Below are 20,036 nucleotides of genomic sequence, written 5' to 3'. Positions count from 1 at the left end.
CCCTGGGTATGCAGGTGCAGAAAAAATTGGCTGAACTTGGACCGGTAGAAGTTTCAATTTTAATAATAAAAGAACACATTAAAATATGCCTAGATGTAGCCGTTTTTAAATTGTCCAAGGAAGATTGTATGATAACATAATGCATTTGTTCATTTCCAAGCTTATTTTGGGTATTAACGCTAAATGGCAAGTGCTTCTCTCTTGTGTACTGGATGAACAACCTGCTTATCCCAATTCTGTTGTGTCCAATGAAATTCTGCCCTCAATGGCATTGTGTTATATTAATCGGTAAGCGAAGTGTTAACTATAATGAGGCGCATTCCTAGAGCAGTTTCAATATAACTGAGTACTGCATATTCCTAATAGATATTTGAATGTGCAGTGAAGCTGTAACTGTTCACTACTGAAAAGGTTAGGATGTTACAGAACTAAAAGTACTGTACGTTTTTTGCGAATCGTTACAATATGCAAGTAACATTTTCGAAGGGCACGATTTTAAATTAAAATACCTTATTTATTGCAAAGCTACACAAAATGTAATTTAAATAACGCAAAAATAAGTTAAATTATTCTGGAAGACTGATTTGGTTCAAGCGAGGCATAATCCAGCCACTCATTTTTCAAAACTTGATAAAATACGACCGGAACACATTTCGTGGTACACCACGTTCTTTTGATTATGCTAGGAACCTTACCACTTATGTGATTTTTCGCGTCGGACGGATATAAGGCTACGCATCTGGAGAAATCAGCCAGCGTGTATAGAGGACGCGGTTTAGCTCTCGTGCATAATAGTTATATATTTCAAGAAACTTTAAATGATAAATTATGTCATGAATAGTTTTTCGTGGAAGTATCGTAGTCATCACGCTTCTGAACAGCACTGGGACCAACATCTCCAGCGGTTCTCTCGCCAGTTGTTTTTGGCTTAACAGAAGGGTTAATCGGCTAAATTTAACAAGAAATCAGTACGGTCTGGTGAAGTAAGGTGTGTGGAGGTACAATGCAACATATAAAAACGCAAAAGGAAAATCCTGCAAAGAGCTATGCGAGGTTTGGAGGCAAAGACATAGCCATGAGCTAAAGTAATGAATAGTTCCTCATTTCCAATGTTTAAATCAAAGCGGAAGAAACGCTAATTACATTAAGTTAGAAAAGTGTAAGAAGAAAAGGAAAAACGTTTAGAAATACCAAGCATCCTCAAACATCCTTGGAATTGAAATGGAGTATGTTACTGTAAAAGGAGTACAAGAAGCTGGAAGGTTGAGTTAGTTTGAAAAGCACCAGTTATGGCTATTGGACTTTGAGCAGATCCGAAATCTTATTTGAAGATGATGTACTCATCCAGAAGAAAGCCTGTCCTTTACTTTAAGGAGGACAGCAGGTAAGAAATGCATTGTGTGGTGGGAATGGGCTCGTACACTCAAGTTGAGTCGGGCGGCTTCATTGTCACACTTTGCTTGCCCGCTGTAACACGTAAGCAGAGCTGATATTCCTGGAACAGGTAAGTAGATTTGATATTATTGACGTCTTAATAGGTGACAGTGACGTAATCCCTGTTGTGTCACTATTCGTTGGAAATCAATCCGCCCAAATAGCCTATTTCCTGCTTTCAGCGTTTTTTCTTGTAGTCCGGAAACTGTTTTGGCACCTGATGATTGGTCAGTGGTCTTAGACACTCATGAGGTCTTTGCCACTTGGCAGGACTTGAAGGTGGAGAATGCTGTGGTCAGTACGCAGAATATACGTGTAAGTCCCTCCGATTTAAGAAGATCGTAGACCCTTCATGTAATTTACCGATAACAGAGGTCACGGAAAGCAATTCGGTATATTCGGGAATTTTTGGAAAATACCTTTACAGATGCTGTTATTTTTTTCGTATCCAGCTTAGAATGAAAAAGTTGACTTAAACGGTAGCAAAGTGGTACCGTATCAGTGCAATACTGCAGAGGTATATTAAGTCATTTATTTGCAACGTTAATACACACCAACAAGTTCGCAGTGTGTGAATGAACCGAGTGTTTTATTCAGTGTATATTTCTTGATTTATTTTTTGTATCTTTAGTTCCATAAAGTCAGAATATTTAATCTTGCATTTGTATTTTTAATCTTTTTCCCTTGTTTTAATACTCTAAGCATGTAGTATATCTGCTCAACGTAACTTCTTTATTATATGTAGTATGTGGCTTTTTTTTTTATTTTTTAGCTTTTATTTGGCTGTATGAGAATTTCATATCTTGGACTTGTGATTTGTAAATTGCTTTGGTTGATTACATCTGCTGTATTTTATCTGTCATTCTCAAACATACTTAATCTAGTCAAGGGTGCCAGAGCCTTTTCTTCAGTGTCTGGAACAAAGCATCAGCCCTGGAAGGGACACCAGTCTATCTGCTCTTCATATGAATGTGTGCATGTAGATAGAGTGGATTCAGAAAGTATCAAGATCCCTTCACTTTCTGCATTCTTTATTGTGTTGTAGATTTTTTTTAGATTTTTTTGCCCCTTTAGTCTACAGTTGATAGTCCATAATAAGAAAATGAAAACCATTTTTAAGTAAGATTTGCAGATTTATTAAAAATCAAAAATTTGAAATCTCTCATTCAGTACTTTGTAGAAGCCCCTTTGGCAGCAGTTAGTTTCATTTTGGTCTTGGTGAAGTCTCCGCAAGCTTTTCACACCTGGATCTGGGCAATGTATCCTAATTTCAGGCAGATCCTTTCAAGCTCTGTTAGACTGGATGAGCAGCATCTGTAAGCTGTCATCTTCAGTTCTCCTTATAGATGTTCTATTTGCTTTAACTTTGGGCTTTACTGTGCCACTCACACTTGTCTGGAAGCCACTCAAGTATAGTTTTTGCAGTATGCTTTGGGTCATTTTTGTGCTGAAAGGTGAACCATCACCTAAGTCTGTGGTCAAGTGCACACTGGAGCAGGATCTCTCTGTATTTGGCTGCATTCATCCTCCCCTCAATTCTGACCAGTCCCTGCTGCTGAAAAGTACCTCCATAGCATAATGCTGTAACCGCCATTCTTCACTATAGGGATGGTACAAGGCAGGTGATAAGCAGTACCTAGTCTTCACCAGACACAGTGCTTGGAGTTCAATTTTTCTCTCATCAAACCACTGAAACTTTTCCATGTGCCCTCAGAGTCCTTTAAACTGTCAAATACCTTTTACACACAAGTCTAACTACTGATTCTCCTGATTGAGTGCCGCTGAGATGGTCATCCTCCCAACAGGTTCTCTCATCTCCGCAGAGGATTTCTCGAGCTGTGCTAGAGTGATCATTGGGTTGCTGTGACAAATGCCCTTTTTGCTTGGTTACTCACTTTAGCCAGATGGCCAACTCTATGAAGAGACCTGGTGGTTCCAAACGTCTTCCATTTCGGAATGATTGAGGCCACTGTGCTCCTGGGGAACCTCAAAGCATTGTAAACTCTTTTATGCCCTTGCCCCAATCTGTGCCTCACCTCAGTTTGATTGTGGCAGTCTACAGAGAGTTCTTTGGACTTAATGGCTTAGTTTTTGTCCTGACAGGCATTATGAATTACTAAATGGTGTGCTAAATGATGTCCAGTCTTTCCAGTTTGACACAGGTGGACTCCCCTCCAGTCCTCGACACACTTCAGAGATGAAGCAAACAGGTGCATCTGAACTCAATTTGGAGTGCCACAGTGAAGAGTATGAATGAATACTTACAGAAATGAGAGATTCACAAGTCTTCTACTGATATGGGAGAATCTCTGGAAAGGACAACCATCTCGGCAGCACTCTAACACTTTATAGTACAGTGGACCCTTGACTTACGAACTCAATTCGTTTGCGAGGGCTGGTTGTAACTCAAATTGGTTGCAAGTCAATACTATTTTTCCCATAAGAAATAATGGAAATGCCCTTAATGTGTTCCGAACCGCCCACAGCAACACTTAACTTTTTTTAATAGAAAAGGGTTGTATAATGTGTATAATTTACCAAAAACACCAATAATTTTTCTAATGTACTAACCAAAAAGTTATAAAAAGTGCCTAGCGTACCAGAAACAGCAATTTCATATTGTACTCACCATTTAAGTTGACATCTTTGGCTTGTAGGAAGGAAGGAGGAGGATAATGAAATGGAAGGTGGTTATTGTTTGGAAGGAGTTTCCTTATATAAATCTTTTCTTTGTAAAATTGTCGAGATTGTGGATTTCGACATGCTCTACATATTAGCGAGATCGGTCACACGAACGCCACTCTCATATTTCCACACAATTTCCTTCTTCATTTCAATTGTGATCGCTTTCTTTACCTTCGTTACCTTCCTTAGCAATTATCGAAATAAATTATATAAATCACTGCACTGACTGAAATTACGTCCTAAAACACATGTATCTGGGCTCCGACTGACACATACAAATGCTCTCGGCTGTTTGTTTACAATCGCACAAGCGTATGCACGTGACCACATTCGGGTCGTAACTCAAGATGCTGGTCGTAATTCAAAACAAATTTTGGTCGTAAAGCAAGTTGTTCGCATGTCGGGCCGGTCGCATATCAAGGGTCGACTGTAGGTGGTTAGTTAGAAGCCACTGTTGAGTAAAAGACAAATGAGAGCGCCTTTTGAGTTGGTCTAATGGTATTTAAAGGACCCTGAGAACATGTGGAAAAAGATTCTCTGGTCTAATGAGACAAAAAATTAACACTTTTGGGGAAAACGTCAAGCATTATGTCTGGTGAAGACCAGGCAGTGCTCATCATCTGCCTAATACCATCCTTGCATTAAAGCATGGAAGTTGGAAATATCATATGTGGAGTTCTTCTCAAAGGCAGGGAAAAGGAGACTGGTCAGATTTATGGGGAGGATGAATTCAGTCAAGTACTGAGAGGTCCTTGAAGAAAGCCTGCTCCAGTGTGCATGCAGCGTTCGACTGGGGCGACAGTTCACCTTTTAGCTCAACAATAACCCAAAGCAAACAATCCAAGATGATGCTGAAGTGGCTTTGGAACACACCCTTACAGTCCGACTGTTCTTGAGTGGCGAAGCCAAAGCCCGGAAGTAAATCCCATAGAGCATGTGTAGAGAGACCTGAAGATGGCAGTTTACAGATGTTTCCCCATCCACTCCAAAGGAACGTGTGAGGATTTGCCAGGAAGAATGGGGTAAACTGCCTAAATTCAGGTGTGCAAAACATGTTAAGACTTCACAAAGAATACTCCAACCTAGAAATTCTGCTTCTACAAAGTGCTAAATTAGTGATCTAAAGTAAACACATATAAAAATTTGAGATTTCAGTTTTTGATTTTTTTAATAAATGTGTAAACTTTTCTGAAAACATGTTTTCACTTTGACATTATAAGTTACTGAGTGCAGAATGATAGGCAAAAATGACCAATTTATAAAAGTAATCACAATAAAGTGTACAGAAAGGGAAGGAGGTCTAAATACATTCTGAATTGACTGTGTATAAATTGTAACAAGAAGACAGGTAGACACAAAAGGTTTGGAGTCCAAGTTGGAAAACCCCATTTAATTCTGCACAGATGTCTGGAGGAGAATTAAAAGAAACAACAGTTGTAGTCGTTGTTGGTCTGTGGTCTCTTTGAATATTTTTGGCTTCCTTAACCAAGATAAAGACTTCGTACGTAGAAATTCTACCCTCTTTCAAAGCAGATCCTCAAATGAAAGCCGACTTCCAGTGTCATGGTCATTTATATAGCAGCAAGACCATGAAAGGACTGAACTTCCATGGACTTTCGTGGGCAGAAGTTACATTACTGTCTTTCATCGGTGGCCTTCTCCACTTTAAGAGCAAAGAGGGAAAATTAGTCCACATTTGTCACACCCTTTTCATTACCTCAGATTCGTACTTTTTAAGTCCTTAAAAGCGTCACCTAGGCTTACATGTCTAAATATATGTATATCTATAGTAAAACTGAGTATGTTTGTTCAGAAATCAGTAAATTACTGGTATCGTGGTTAGCATTACTACCTCAGAGATCTGTGATCCAAGGTTACCATTGCAGCAACTTTGATAAAAATGTGTTCGGTTGACTCTAAATTGCTCCGGCATAAGTTAGTGTGTCCTGTGAAGAATTTAAATATCATTCACTGATGGCCTGTACCTTGTGTCCCTTGCTGCCTTTTGTAGCTTTTGGCTTCTTGGGTTTAGAAAGTGTGTGACTGACTTTGATCCTATATTCTTTGCACCAACTATTCAGTGTTACTTTGCCCTTCATAAAGAAGCACACTATAACCCAGTTCTCTCTCCTAGTACATTCACTGTTTTCTTATCTGTAGTTATAGTAATATTTTCTTGTGGATGAAATATACCAGGACCTAATCAGCAGTGTTTTCAATTAACAGAGCACATTTTCAGAGAAAATTAGGAGACAACCCACTGTTGTAAGTATATAGTAGAATTGGGTTTGCTGCTTGAAATTGCAAATCAGTAACATATGTCAAAGCGTCTAACTTAGACAAGTGCAGCACACTGGTTGCACTCGTCAGAGCAATGCATGATGTCCTATGCTCTTTATTGTTTTATATTGGGTTGCTGTGAGCATTTGGTTGTCTTTATTTGTAACAGTGTAATTTACCTTCTATCAGCAGAATTTACATGCTTACCTTGTCAAGTAAATTTGTTTTTTACCCTCATAAAGCAACACTTCTGTGTAGATTCTCTCAAGCTCTGTGAGGTTGGATGAAGACTATCCGTGGATGGCTATTTTCAGGACAAGCCAGAGTTGTCTGATTGTATTCGAGCCCGAGCTCTGGCTAGGCCTTTTAGGGACATTCACAGAAGTAACGCTAAGCCACTCCTGTGTTATCTTTGCTTTGTGCTTAGGGCCATTGTTCTGTAGAAAGATGAACCTTCAGCCCAGTCTAGGCCACAGAATGTTCTGGAGCAAGTTTTCATTAAGGATATCTCTGAACTTTGCTGTGCTTTATCTTTTCCCAACCCTGGTTAGTCTGCCAGGCCCTCCTACTGAAAAACATCCCCAAAAGTATGATCCTGCTATCACCATGCTTGAGAGTTGGAATGTTATTGCCCAAGTTATGAATGGTGTATGGTTTCCTCAAGACCTGATGCTTTGAATTGAAACCATATAGTTCAATCTTGTTTTCATCAGGCCAGAGAATCTAGTTTCTAACAGCGTGAGAATTCTTGAGATACCTTTTTGCAAATTCCAAGTAGAATCACTTCCATGTTTCTTTTACTGAGGAGAGGCTTCCATCTGGCCACTCTGCCATAAAGCCCAGATCAGTGGAGTTTTGTAGTGATGACTGTCTCTCTGGAAGGTTCTCCCATCTCCACATAGATTTTCTGAAGCTCAGCCAGAATGATCATCAGGTCTCTTAGCAAGGCTCTTCTGTCTCAATTGCTCAGCTTGACTGGGCAGCCAGCTCAAGGAAGAGTCGAAGTTGTTCCAAACTTCTTCCATTCAAGAATTATAGAGGCCACTGTGCTCTTGGGAACCATCAACGCTGCAGGATTTTGTTTTAGCCTTCCTCAGATCTGTGCCTCAGCACAATCCTGTCTCCAAGCTCTGCAGGCAATTTCTTTGAACTCACAACTTGGTGTTTGTTCTGATAAACATTGTCAGCTGTGGGACCTCCTATAGACGGATATGTGCCTTTTATGATCATGTAAAATTAAATTGAATTGGCTAACGGTAGACCTTAAACAAGGTGTAGAAATATCTCCGTGATGAGCAATAGAATATTATCCTGTGTACTAACACTTTATTTTAGGTGCAAGGCTACAGACCTCTAAATTAAATAGCTGTAAACTAATTTAAATGGACCGTTTGACTTGTGCATGTCTGTCAGTGGATGGTCAATGTGCAGTTTCCTGCATGTTTCAATTCATACACCTAATTCATTTGAGAATACTGGGACAGCTGTGTTGCTCCAAATGTTTTCTTTATTATAAGTATGTGCACATTCCTTCCTTATGATACACTTGGAGCTTCAGTTTTATATGAATGCCTCATCATTCCTACATGCTAAGCAGAAGTCTTAGGATCATACCAAAACTTAACAGGATAAAGAAGATGCTAAGAAATGTCTTGTAATATAGAAATGTTTGTTGTCCTATCAAGTAGGTCCATTTAATATTGGAATAAAATATATTGACCTCACCTACCTCATACTAAAAGTTCAGTGTGAGAAAAAGGCTCAATTTCTTTTGTTTTAAATGTGCTGTGTAAATAAGTTGATATTTTAATAAAGGGTGGTGGTTAAATGTTCTGTGAGGTAGTAAATTCGCTACTCCGGTATATATGCTCAACTTCAGATTAGAGTACATACAAAGACGGCTACATGGGCATTAGTGCCAACCGATGTGTAAAGCACTTTAAAATGGGAACACTGACATTACTGACCATCCTCTTAGTGGATTCCCTTGATGTGCCCATACCAAGCAAAACAAAAATAGGACCGCTCAGAGAAAGAGAGAAGCAATCCATTGATGTCATTAATTGGATTTTTATGTTGTGAAAACTAGATTCTCTCTTTGTGCCCATTTTTTGTGTTGCTTTCAGTATAGGCAGTTTGTACACAACCAACACCGTAGGAGATTTCCTCATTCTCAAGAAATTTAAGCATTGCCCTTTGTCCTTGCCAGCCACTTTTCTTACATTGAAATATGAATATATGACTGGGACAGGTGATGTGGTTTCTCATTGAGACATGAGATGTTAAATTTAATCTACTAGTATCAGGACCACAGTATCAACAGGAATTTCTTTATGCTGTTTATCTTTGGTAAGACCTACTATAAGGAAGAAAATAATTATGCTAAATCTGTATTTAGGTAACTGTAAATAATGCTTTTACTGTTCTGAAGATATTGTCGTAATCTATTTGAGAATGTATGTAAGATCAGCAGCATGGGTGGGAGTCACAAGAAATCAAATGTATAGTGAAGACTTGGGTAGATGAGAGAGTATGGAGGACAGTGTGTTAATTACTGTAAATGCTATGTTATAATGCTTAGTCTCTGAGATGTGTTTCTGACATTTTCCTTTTAATGTTCCTTTTTTTTTTTTTTTTTTTTTTTTTATTGCTTGCCAGGTCCCAACTCTTTTTTGGAGTACTGTCCAGAAAATGCACAATTTTTCGGCTGGTCTGCTTCTGTATAGTGATAGCATTTGCCTCCTTGCTGTGGCTTCAACTAAGCTGCTCAGGAGACTTTTCCAGAAGAGTAAATTATGATGGATCTGTACCACAGCAGCTGTGCTCCCAGGATAAGCACACGGTAACTTCAGATGACCTTTCATGGGGGCCTCACAAGATAGCTGTACTTGTTCCCTTCAGAGAGCGATTTGAGGAGCTTCTTGTTTTTGTACCCTACATGCATTCATTTTTAAACAAAAAGAAAATTCGACACAAGATTGTCATAATCAATCAAGTGGACCATTATAGGTAAACCTTTTTAGAACAACCATTTTGTTCTGTAACTAATTGTAGTAGCTGTCAATCTGTATACTGATCTGTTTATGAATGTATATTATGTGTGAAGGGATTTCTATAAAAGAGCATGTCATGTAGCTTTATGACAATATTTCTGGGAGTCCATTGGCCTGGATTATTTCTGAAGGAAGAATAATGTATGCCAAAAAGGCATTAAATCTCCAAAAAGTCAAACAAAGCAGGCTATGACCTTCACTAGTCTTCACTGATATAGCCTCACTCCAGGCAACCGGCCTCCAAACTCCACAGGTGTGCTTTGGCCTACACAGGCCCACATTGGGGTCCTGGCTTTTAAAATTCAAACTATATCTTAAATATCCTAAAACGCACCTAAAATACCAGTTTGTTGAGTGGTCTCAGTGTTGGTTCTGGAGGGCCACAGTGACTGCTGGATTTTGCTACAGATAATTTTTTAATTAACGCTGCTATTGCAACATTCGTTTCTGAGCATAATTGTACTTAACATTAATTAGTTAAACATGGTAATATTCAGAATGCTTAATTTCTTCTTTTAGCCTTAAACAGTTGCATTGACAGTGTTTAATTGTGTCTTGTATTGTTAATCGGCTGCTCATTATCAGTGAGACAAATGAAAAGGAACAAAAAACTGAACAGCTCAGATGTACACATTTATACCCATGAGTTCAATATAATGTATTCATTTCAATAAAATATATCAGGGGGACGGGGGAGCCAAGAGACACAAATGTCTAGGACTGAAAATGAATACTCTGCTCCTGTCTGCAAAATATTTGGTTGAAGTTCTTTGAAAAAGAAAATCTACAGTATTCGTAGTGACAGAATGAGAACACAATAATAGTAAGGTTTAGCTTCAGATTAAGGAATTGGTTAGAATATAGCCACTAAAAACCTGCACTATACAATACTAAACTAAACCTATATCCCCTGTAATATATACAGTATTAAGCATGGAGCGGCATTTTCATGAGATACACTGACTTAATAGTCAATTGATACCTCTTTTGCCCTCAGAAAAAACGGTGAATACTGAGGGACCCAGACTTCTGTATAGTATCGTTCTGTGGGCTGTTGGAGGAGCACTAATCCAAACAGTGTTCCATCCCAACAATGCTGGACTGACTGGAGAAACTATTCTTTTAAGATCAATTCACTGTTAAGTTACATTTGAGGTCTTTTTCCTTGCTCTTTTGACTAAGAAAGACCATTCGTGCAGGATGCATTTTAAAAGGATTCACCTTATTGTAGCAGTATTAGTATTGTTACCTATACAGAGTACAGCAAATATGACATTCAAATGTGGCTGTTCACATGTCAAATTACACTTTCTGAGTTGTAAATACACACTCCACTCCAGTACATTGCAAGCACCAATCAGGTTGACACCTGGCAGAAATGTGCCAAGGACTTAAGAGATTTTGTCCTATACTGGCCTTCTGTTCAGTGCACATCACAGTAAGATGAGATTCAGCAGACTCTGTAATGTTTTCTTAGTAATCCAGGGGTTGTTTTCCTTGGCCTTTTGCAGTCACACTTGTTTGATTTTTCTGTCACTGCTGTGAAAGTTGATTTTTTTTGACTGCTATACTTCATCATTCTGCTATTTTAGTGACACCATTGTACTCGATTAATAATTATCTGATTATATGATGACCCCTTTTTCATCAGTTTTGTATTATTATTATTGATTTAGCAGATGCCTTTATGTAAAGCAAATTATAAATTCAATAAAAAATGAATAGAAGGTGCATGGATCAAAAACAATAAAGAACAAGATTAAAAAAAAATGGGCAAGAGCAAGATGGACTCGTACTGCTAGGAGTGGGCGATCTTCCAAAAAATCCATTGTGAATAGATTACATACATGTAAACAACGGCAATTTTCAAATATGAACATTCTTTAAAAAATTGCAATTGGCACTTGTCACTCATTGTTGCAAAAAAATTGCCATTCTTTAATTGCTTCGCAACCCTGTGTCGGCAATCACTATACATATGCAGAATGGCCTTATCAGAAAAATATTTGCAACTTGAGAGATCATATCGCGAATCTAAAATGTGCATCAGTTTCTTAAAGCCCACGTTGTCTACAGCTTTGAATGGTACCATATCCTTAGCTAGGTAGAATGTGACCGCCTCAGTCACCTCTTTCCATCGTTTTGCTTTTATCATACTTTTCCAACTGTTCTAATGCATCGATCAGCAACAACTGTTTATGCTTCACAACCACGCGAGATACAGATGAGTGGGTTTGTACTGACCGGACTGAAACAGTGTTGGCATGTTTCTTCAGGTGTCTCCATTTAAGAAGATTAAATAGATTTCTCGTATTGCCTCCGTGCCGACCGTTGTCCGACAAATTTTACATATAACTTTGCTTTGTGCAGTATCTGACTGTGCATAGCCGAACCACTGCCACACTACTGATGTCGAGTCCTTCTTTGGCACAAGCTCTTCATCTGCCATGCTGCTTGTGCGCTACAAACTGTTTTCAGCTTCATCACACAAGAAAGCCATGGTGGGGACACATGATATAATTTGGCCAATCAGAACAAGAAATCATTCTGTTGGTTTGTGGACTTGTTTCGAATCCATTAGTATCAAGTATTAGAAGAATATAAAAGATCACGATCTGTACTGTTCGCTTGAAAATTAGATTGTGGACGTCTTCAAGATCGATCACAATCCAAAATTGTCAGATCGCACATCCCTAAGTACTACTACTGTATGATTATGCCTACAACTAGACTAAGGCACAAATTAGCATCATAAATTTGTTCTCAGTATAACAGTAGCTATTCCGTAGAAGAGAAACTAAGCAGTTCCAAAATAATTAATGGAAAGGTGCATTTTCAAGAGACACCTAAACATGAGTAAATTAGGTGCAGTTTGAATAGAGAAAGGGAGGTCATTCCGCTGCTTTGGAGAAAGAATGGAGAATCATTGTCATGTTATAATGGCCAGAAATACCCATAATGTTTTATTCTCCAAACTGAATAAGTGATACTGCTGCTTTTCCTGTATTACATTTTGTACTTGTGTAGCTTTAAAAAGTCGTTTTTTAGCTGACTTTCATTTAAAAAATTGCAGTATTATCATGTTAACTCAAGTGACTATATTTCCCTGTATTTCAGTGAATATTGAGCCTATTATGGTAATTAGTGATAATGGTCTGAATACCTGCTATAGTTTATTGACTGTGTTTTCTATACTAATCTATTTTTATGTCTACTTTCATTTTCCTTTTTTATTTTTTTAGGTTTAATAGAGCTTCGTTGATAAATGTTGGGTTTATGGAAAGTGGGAATGACACTGATTATATTGCGATGCATGATGTAGACTTGCTACCCCAAAATGAAGCTTTGGATTATGGATTTCCGGATCGGGGACCCTTCCATGTTGCTTCTCCTGAACTTCATCCCTTGTACCATTATAAAACATATGTTGGAGGAATTTTACTACTGACAAAGCAACATTATGAAATGGTAATGCAAGCATATTTAAATTTTTCTGCTGCATGCCCAAAGATGTGCAGTATAAGTTATCTGGCAATTGCAAATTGGCCCCTGTGCAAGTTTGGTTGTGTGGTGGGAAACCTGTTCTTCTCTGGTTAGTGGTGTACGCCCAGTGCTACTAGGATAACCTCCGACCCCTAAGTGACCCAGAATTCTGGGTTTGCAAATGTTATGTACTGTGATTGACTTGTGACCTCTTTGGGGTTGATCCTGCCTTGCACCATGTACACTTGTAATAAGCTGTGGCCCCCTGCAGTGACTGAGAAAATGTTAAGAAGTTTTATATGCCATGGGATGAGATTAGTGCTGGATTGATTACTTGATCTAATAAATGGGCAATAAATTGAATGCCAGTTGTACTTGTATAGTTTCTCTAAAGTAGTTTGCGGAATAGGGTCTAGTTAGCATTTTGCAATGGAAAGGGGATCGGGGAGCATAGAAAATGACATGCACTCTCTTAATCTTTTATCAATAATTTAATACCTTGAATTCATCCCTGCTGCACATTTGTTGTTATTTCATTAATTTGGTAACAAAGGCCTTAGTCATGTGTGTCAGACTCAGATCCTGGAGGGCGGTAGTGTCTGCAGGGTTTTGTTCCAGCCACTTTCTCCATTTGTAATCAGTCACTGCTGTTAATCTGAACAGATGTCATTTGGTTAATGGGTTTGGTTAATTTTAATTCACTTAAGACTTAAGACTCCGATCTCTTATTTGGTTTTTTTTTTTTGGTTTTTTTTTATTACCTAGCAGCAAAACAATAATGAGATGCAAAGTGAGCCAGCATATGACCAGTTATGACAGGGGACCTCAGAATCCAACCAATTCCTTTTAGAAGCCAAATCATGATGTTTGTGAAACTAGTTATTTAATTCTATGGCTTTTTGTAGTCATATTCTGCCACACCAGATATTTTCAAAACTTTTATTTTTAAGACACCATCGCATGTTTTGTGGACCAAAACAGTTTATTATTTTTCAGACTTTCACCTAATGGACACACAGGTGCAAACTGATTAGGGTTGTGTTGACTCACTTTGCATACTGTTATGGTATAATTGCTGATTAAGGACCTTAAAAAGCAAGTCAAAAAATAAAGCTGAAAAGTGTGTTTCAGTAGTAATTGGCTAGTAATTAACGTGGCTGGAACAAAAACCCACACCCACTTTGCCCCCCCCCAGGATCTGAGTTTGACACTCCTGTCCTTAAAGTTTCAGATTATTTTAACTGTCCGGAGGATGTTACTAGGAGACATGCTAAAATGTATTAATCAAAATACAGTGGTGTGAAAAACTATTTGCCCCCTTCCTGATTTCTTATTCTTTTGCATGTTTGTCACACAAAATGTTTCTGATCATCAAACACATTTAACCATTAGTCAAATATAACACAAGTAAACACAAAATGCAGTTTTTAAATGATGGTCTTTATTATTTAGGGAGAAAAAAAATCCAAACCTACATGGCCCTGTGTGAAAAAGTAATTGCCCCCTTGTTAAAAAATAACCTAACTGTGGTGTATCACACCTGAGTTCAATTTCCGTAGCCACCCCCAGGCCTGATTACTGCCACACCTGTTTCAATCAAGAAATCACTTAAATAGGAGCTGCCTGACACAGAGAAGTAGACCAAAAGCACCTCAAAAGCTAGACATCATGCCAAGATCCAAAGAAATTCAGGAACAAATGAGAACAGAAGTAATTGAGATCTATCAGTCTGGTAAAGGTTATAAAGCCATTTCTAAAGCTTTGGGACTCCAGCGAACCACAGTGAGAGCCATTATCCACAAATGGCAAAAACATGGAACAGTGGTGAACCTTCCCAGGAGTGGCCGGCCGACCAAAATTACCCCAAGAGCGCAGAGACGACTCATCCGAGAGGTCACAAAAGACCCCAGGACAACGTCTAAAGAACTGCAGGCCTCACTTACCTCAATTAAGGTCAGTGTTCACGACTCCACCATAAGAAAGAGACTGGGCAAAAACGGCCTGCATGGCAGATTTCCAAGACGCAAACCACTGTTAAGCAAAAAGAACATTAGGGCTCGTCTCAATTTTGCTAAGAAACATCTCAATGATTGCCAAGACTTTTGGGAAAATACCTTGTGGACTGATGAGTCAAAAGTTGAACTTTTTGGAAGGCAAATGTCCCGTTACATCTGGCGTAAAAGGAACACAGCATTTCAGAAAAAGAACATCATACCAACAGTAAAATATGGTGGTGGTAGTGTGATGGTCTGGGGTTGTTTTGCTGCTTCAGGACCTGGAAGGCTTGCTGTGATAGATGGAACCATGAATTCTACTGTCTACCAAAAAATCCTGAAGGAGAATGTCCGGTCATCTGTTCGTCAACTCAAGCTGAAGCGATCTTGGGTGCTGCAACAGGACAATGACCCAAAACACACCAGCAAATCCACCTCTGAATGGCTGAAGAAAAACAAAATGAAGACTTTGGAGTGGCCTAGTCAAAGTCCTGACCTGAATCCAATTGAGATGCTATGGCATGACCTTAAAAAGGAGGTTCATGCTAGAAAACCCTCAAATAAAGCTGAATTACAACAATTTTGCAAAGATGAGTGGGCCAAAATTCCTCCAGAGCGCTGTAACAGACTCATTGCAAGTTATCGCAAACGCTTGATTGCAGTTATTGCTGCTAAGGGTGGCCCAACTAGTTATTAGGTTCAGGGGGCAATTACTTTTTCACACAGGGCCATGTAGGTTTGGATTTTTTTTTCTCCCTAAATAATAAAAACCACCATTTACAAACTGCATTTTGTGTTTACTTGTGTTATATTTGACTAATGGTTAAATGTGTTTGATGATCAGAAACATTTTGTGTGACAAACATGCAAAAGAATAAGAAATCAGGAAGGGGGCAAATAGTTTTTCACACCACTGTATGTGTTATCAATATTCACTCTCAATTCCACAATTCTTTACATTATTTTATCACTAAAATTGATCTCATTGCAGTAAGTAATGTTCAAGATATGTTCTGTATATTAAATCAATTGTACTGTTGTTTCTTTTCAAATTAATTGTGAGGGTTGTGATTATACTGCAACAGTATTGTCAGTTGTTAAAAACATATGTTTTCACACTTTTATTTCATCACTGAAGGATCTACCGTATATACTCACGGACAAGTTCTCCCACAGATAAATCGGGACTTGCTTTTACAGTATAATTTCTGGTATTTTATAATTTCAGTTGTATAAGTCAAGTGCGGAAAACTCATGCTATTGTTACAAGGGATTATGATATGCTAATGCCCATCTGAGAGAGTAAGCACGGAGCACATCAGCGGGTGTTCCTAACCTCCCTCTTTCTCTCTATTGTGCCTACGTGACCACATGGTAATACCCAAAGTATTCCGAAGCTGTGTTCAATCAGAAGAAAATATGAAGCTGGTTTTAAATTAAACGTCGTTGAAGTAGCGAAAGAAATTGGTAACTGCGCTGCTGCAACAAAATTCAATGCGTCTGAGTGTATTAAAAAAAAAAACTAAGTGACATTTTTGAACGGCCGTATATTAATAGTATTGTTTATACTTTTTGGAATGTTGATTTTTAAACTGTTATACATCTTATCTTCAGCCTTTAACAGTTTATGTATAATTTTCAGTGCAATGGAATGTCAAACCGCTTTTGGGGTTGGGGTCGAGAAGATGATGAATTCTACAGAAGACTGCAAGGAGCTGGATTAAAGGTATCCAAGTCTGTATCATGCTGAGTTTATTAATATATTATTATATCTCTGCATAGTCGGGAGCAGCAGATCCATTAATGCTCCTTCCTCACTGGTCCAGGGACTCGGTTTCAGCTGCCGACTCCTTCACTGTGTATATGAATATATGGGACCATATGGGTTTTATGAGTACTCCACTTTCTTCCCATGTCTCAAACACATGGATTTTTGATTAACAGGCAATCCTTAACTGTTTCAGCATCGCATTGAATAAGTGAATCTGTCCAATATGTCCAATTCAGATTTCCTTTCTTCATTGTTCATTTTGCTACTGTGGTAGGCTTCAGTCCCATAATAGAAAAAAGGTTTCTGTAAATGTAAAAATGAAAGGACGTATAGTGTGAGTAGTGTTTTCTTTCTTAGAAAAGTTAATTTAAACAATTTAATTTTTAAAATTAATTGATACATTTCCTAATGTGCTTAATCAGTTCAGTGTCACTAGACGCTGAAACCCGGCAGCAATTAAGGTAGGCAGGAACCAACTCTGAACCAGCGTGGCAGTCCATCACTGGGCCCACTCGTGTGCTCACTCGCATGCAGTTTAGAGTTGTGCATTAATCTAACCTGCACATCAATGAAGATGTGTAAGGAAAAGTTGAGGACCAATCAAGAAACCCATGGCAAATGGAGGACATTTAAACTCGCACAAGCAGTGACCTCATCAGTGGGTACCAAAGAAATGGCAATAAAAACAGCAATATGAAGTAGTGCAACACTTTCTAACCAGTGTTTTGCTTTTTAAAATTGAAGTGTTTATGCTGTTTTAATTCCTGAGATGTTTTATACACAATTTTTAACATATATATTTTTTGCCTTTCGCAGCTTTTCCGACCAACAGGTATAACAACGGGTTATGAAACATTTAGGCACATCCATGACCCAGCTTGGAGAAAGAGGGATCAGAAGCGGGTGGCTGCACAGAAACAGGTTTCTAGTTCTCAGTTATTTCTATGAAGCGTGTTTAATAGTAAAATACAGAATAATATATCAATGACAAAAGAAAAATAATGCTTTCAAGTTTAAACAGGTGTATTGTAGTATCTACTAAACATACTGTATATAAAGCAACTTTTTTGTATAACGTTATATGATCTTGAAGCATCATTTGCATTTGATGAGCTGCACCCTTATTTTATATTCTGCTTTGCCTGTCCAGACTACATCCTTTCTGCCTAATACCCTTTTTTTTGTTATTTTTTTCAAGCTGTATGTGGGATATTATTTCTGCTTTGTTTCTGAAGATGATCAAAGTAAATATTCTTACTTGTTTAATTCTTTTTGTGTTACAGGAGCAGTTCAAAGTAGATAAGGAAGGTGGTCTTACAAACTTGAGGTACAAAGTAGAATCCAAGACAATTCTTACAATTGGAGGAGCACCATGCACAATAATGAATGTTCTCCTGGACTGCGACCACAGTGAGACTCCATGGTGCCTGCTGAGTTGAAGTCGAGGCCTGTTTTAATGGAAGATTTCCTGCTGGACCTGTTAGACCTGTCACTGTACAGATACGGTTTCTACTTTGTCAAGGAGTAAAAACATTTCTGCCAGACAGTAATATCTAAGAAACAACCTCGAACTCGATGATTATACAGACTATTTTTTGATGTATTGAACTGAGAAGCATAGATTTCCACAAACTTTGAATTTGCACAACTGAGCTGTAGAATATTCAAATGCCTCAGATAAAATAATATGGATGGTAATGGGCAGCAAGGTGGTGCAGCGGAAAATCAGATACAATACCTCATTGGTCTGGGTTATGTTTTTTAACGCATAGTATTTTGGAGATATCCCACCCCCTTCTTTTCAAATGTAACCTGATTAGAAACTACCAGGAATCTAATTTTATTTGTATTTTTATGCTTTCTTTAGACAGCAGTCTAGTGAGGTAGCATTGTTCATGTATGCACAATATTTATATGAAAACTAAAAGTGCAATGCCACTTTATTACAGTATATGTATAGTTTTATATTAAAGTAAGTATGATGAAGTGATTGATAAGTTGTGTTTTTATTTTACACCACATATACTTTTGCACATTTATTTTGTCATTGTGATGTCTGAGAGTGTGATGTATGAAATTTGACCAATACATTAGATATTAAAGCAAGAACATTACTATACAAATTAGACATTTTAGTGGATTTACTTTAATTTATTGCATATCATGAAATATGTGAAACACTACTTGCAGGCTATTATATACAAGATGATTTTATTTTGAAGACACAAATATTTATAGTTTTTTTTTTTTTATTATTATTAAACTGATCCTCCTTAGTGGTTTATATTAGCTAATGAATACGTTTTTAATTTGTTCTAAATTAATGAAAATCTCCACAATATATGCATGGTTGTAAGATATCCACTAAGAAGCATTGATTTAATTTAAGAAGTATGGTTTCACTATATTGATACTCTGTTGTAGGCAGTATGGACATTTGGCTGAAGAGTTAAACCAGCATTGACTAGGTCACTGGTTCAAATCTCAACACCGGTAAACTTAACATAAATTGCATTAACTAGAATAATAACTAGTATATAGTATAATTAATACGAAATGTATTTGAATGCATGTTCATTAGTAAATTTAAATAGTTGTTTTTAACTTTATTACAGAGGCATGTAAGCATTATTTTGAAATGAATACATTTTGGGAGACTGGAATACCCGCACAGATTACATACAGGATTTGCTTATAAACTTCTAAAGAACACAGTCTTGCAGGTCTTTTGGGTAAATCTGTTATTTTTTTAGTAAAGGGGAACTGTCACTTTTTTCTTTCTTTTACTAGCAAAAAGTACATTTTCATTTGAGAGCTTTGAAAAAGTCAACTATGCAGTGGTCTTGGTAACACACTGATTTGTTCTTGGGATTTGAGTTCCTCCACCAGCTCAGTATTAAATTCGTGATGTCTCCAGCCTCACCTACCCTCACCTTTTTTTTTTTTTTCTCGTCTGGCCTGGTTTTGTTCCCTCCTTTCCCTTTCTATATACGCTACCTGCTCCTTCCTTTTCAGTGATACACCTGCTAAAGCCTATACAGCTGCAACATTGTGTCTTGTACCGTCTTTTCTTTTCTGCTTGTAAATAACCTTTTTTTCTTTTGCAGATGCATGGTTACACAGGGCTACCCTAATTCTGAAGTAGTGTTATCTCTTTATTGGGCCTGAAGCTCTTGCTGTCCTTCACTGCTACAGTTTAGCTGTTTTTTTTTTATGGAATTCATTAACAATTATACTCAATATAACAGTAAACTTGTCTTTGTTAACTGTTTGATTGGTAGGCTCATCGGCTGAAACGTGCTCTTTTCAATCATAACATTCTGGTAGCACAAAATT

General features: G+C 37.8%; 1 protein-coding gene across 3 annotated transcripts; it reads left to right on the top strand.

Annotated features, from left to right (window-relative positions):
- The first annotated feature begins 715 nt into the window (after positions 1-715).
- On the top strand, positions 716-18,686 carry b4galt7 (xylosylprotein beta 1,4-galactosyltransferase, polypeptide 7 (galactosyltransferase I)). 3 transcript variants are annotated; one of them, XM_028812901.2, is made up of 6 exons: positions 716-1,384; positions 9,058-9,408; positions 12,695-12,920; positions 16,572-16,655; positions 17,517-17,621; positions 17,984-18,686. In XM_028812901.2, the coding sequence occupies exons 1-6, from the start codon at positions 1,332-1,334 to the stop codon at positions 18,137-18,139; spliced, it is 975 nt and encodes a 324-aa protein (XP_028668734.1). In that variant the 5' UTR covers positions 716-1,331; the 3' UTR covers positions 18,140-18,686. The 3 variants fall into 3 exon arrangements, with proteins under 3 accessions (XP_028668734.1, XP_028668735.1, XP_051789806.1); XM_028812902.2 differs by lacking the exon at positions 716-1,384 and adding an exon at positions 1,625-1,749; XM_051933846.1 differs by lacking the exon at positions 716-1,384 and adding an exon at positions 1,769-1,788.
- The last annotated feature ends 1,350 nt before the right edge of the window (positions 18,687-20,036 follow it).

Source organism: Erpetoichthys calabaricus, chromosome 11, assembly GCF_900747795.2.
Source record: "Erpetoichthys calabaricus chromosome 11, fErpCal1.3, whole genome shotgun sequence".
Taxonomy (NCBI): domain Eukaryota; kingdom Metazoa; phylum Chordata; class Cladistia; order Polypteriformes; family Polypteridae; genus Erpetoichthys; species Erpetoichthys calabaricus.
This window is presented reverse-complemented; position numbering and strand designations above follow the sequence as displayed.

Coding starts and splice junctions, on each gene's coding strand:
- b4galt7 (XM_028812901.2), top strand. CDS start 1,332: ATGATGTACTCATCCAGAAGAAAGCCTGTCCTTTACTTTAAGGAGGAC. Junction 9,409..12,694: donor AATCAAGTGGACCATTATAG/GTAAACCTTTTT, acceptor TTATTTTTTTAG/GTTTAATAGAGCTTCGTTGA. Junction 17,622..17,983: donor GGGTGGCTGCACAGAAACAG/GTTTCTAGTTCT, acceptor TTTGTGTTACAG/GAGCAGTTCAAAGTAGATAA.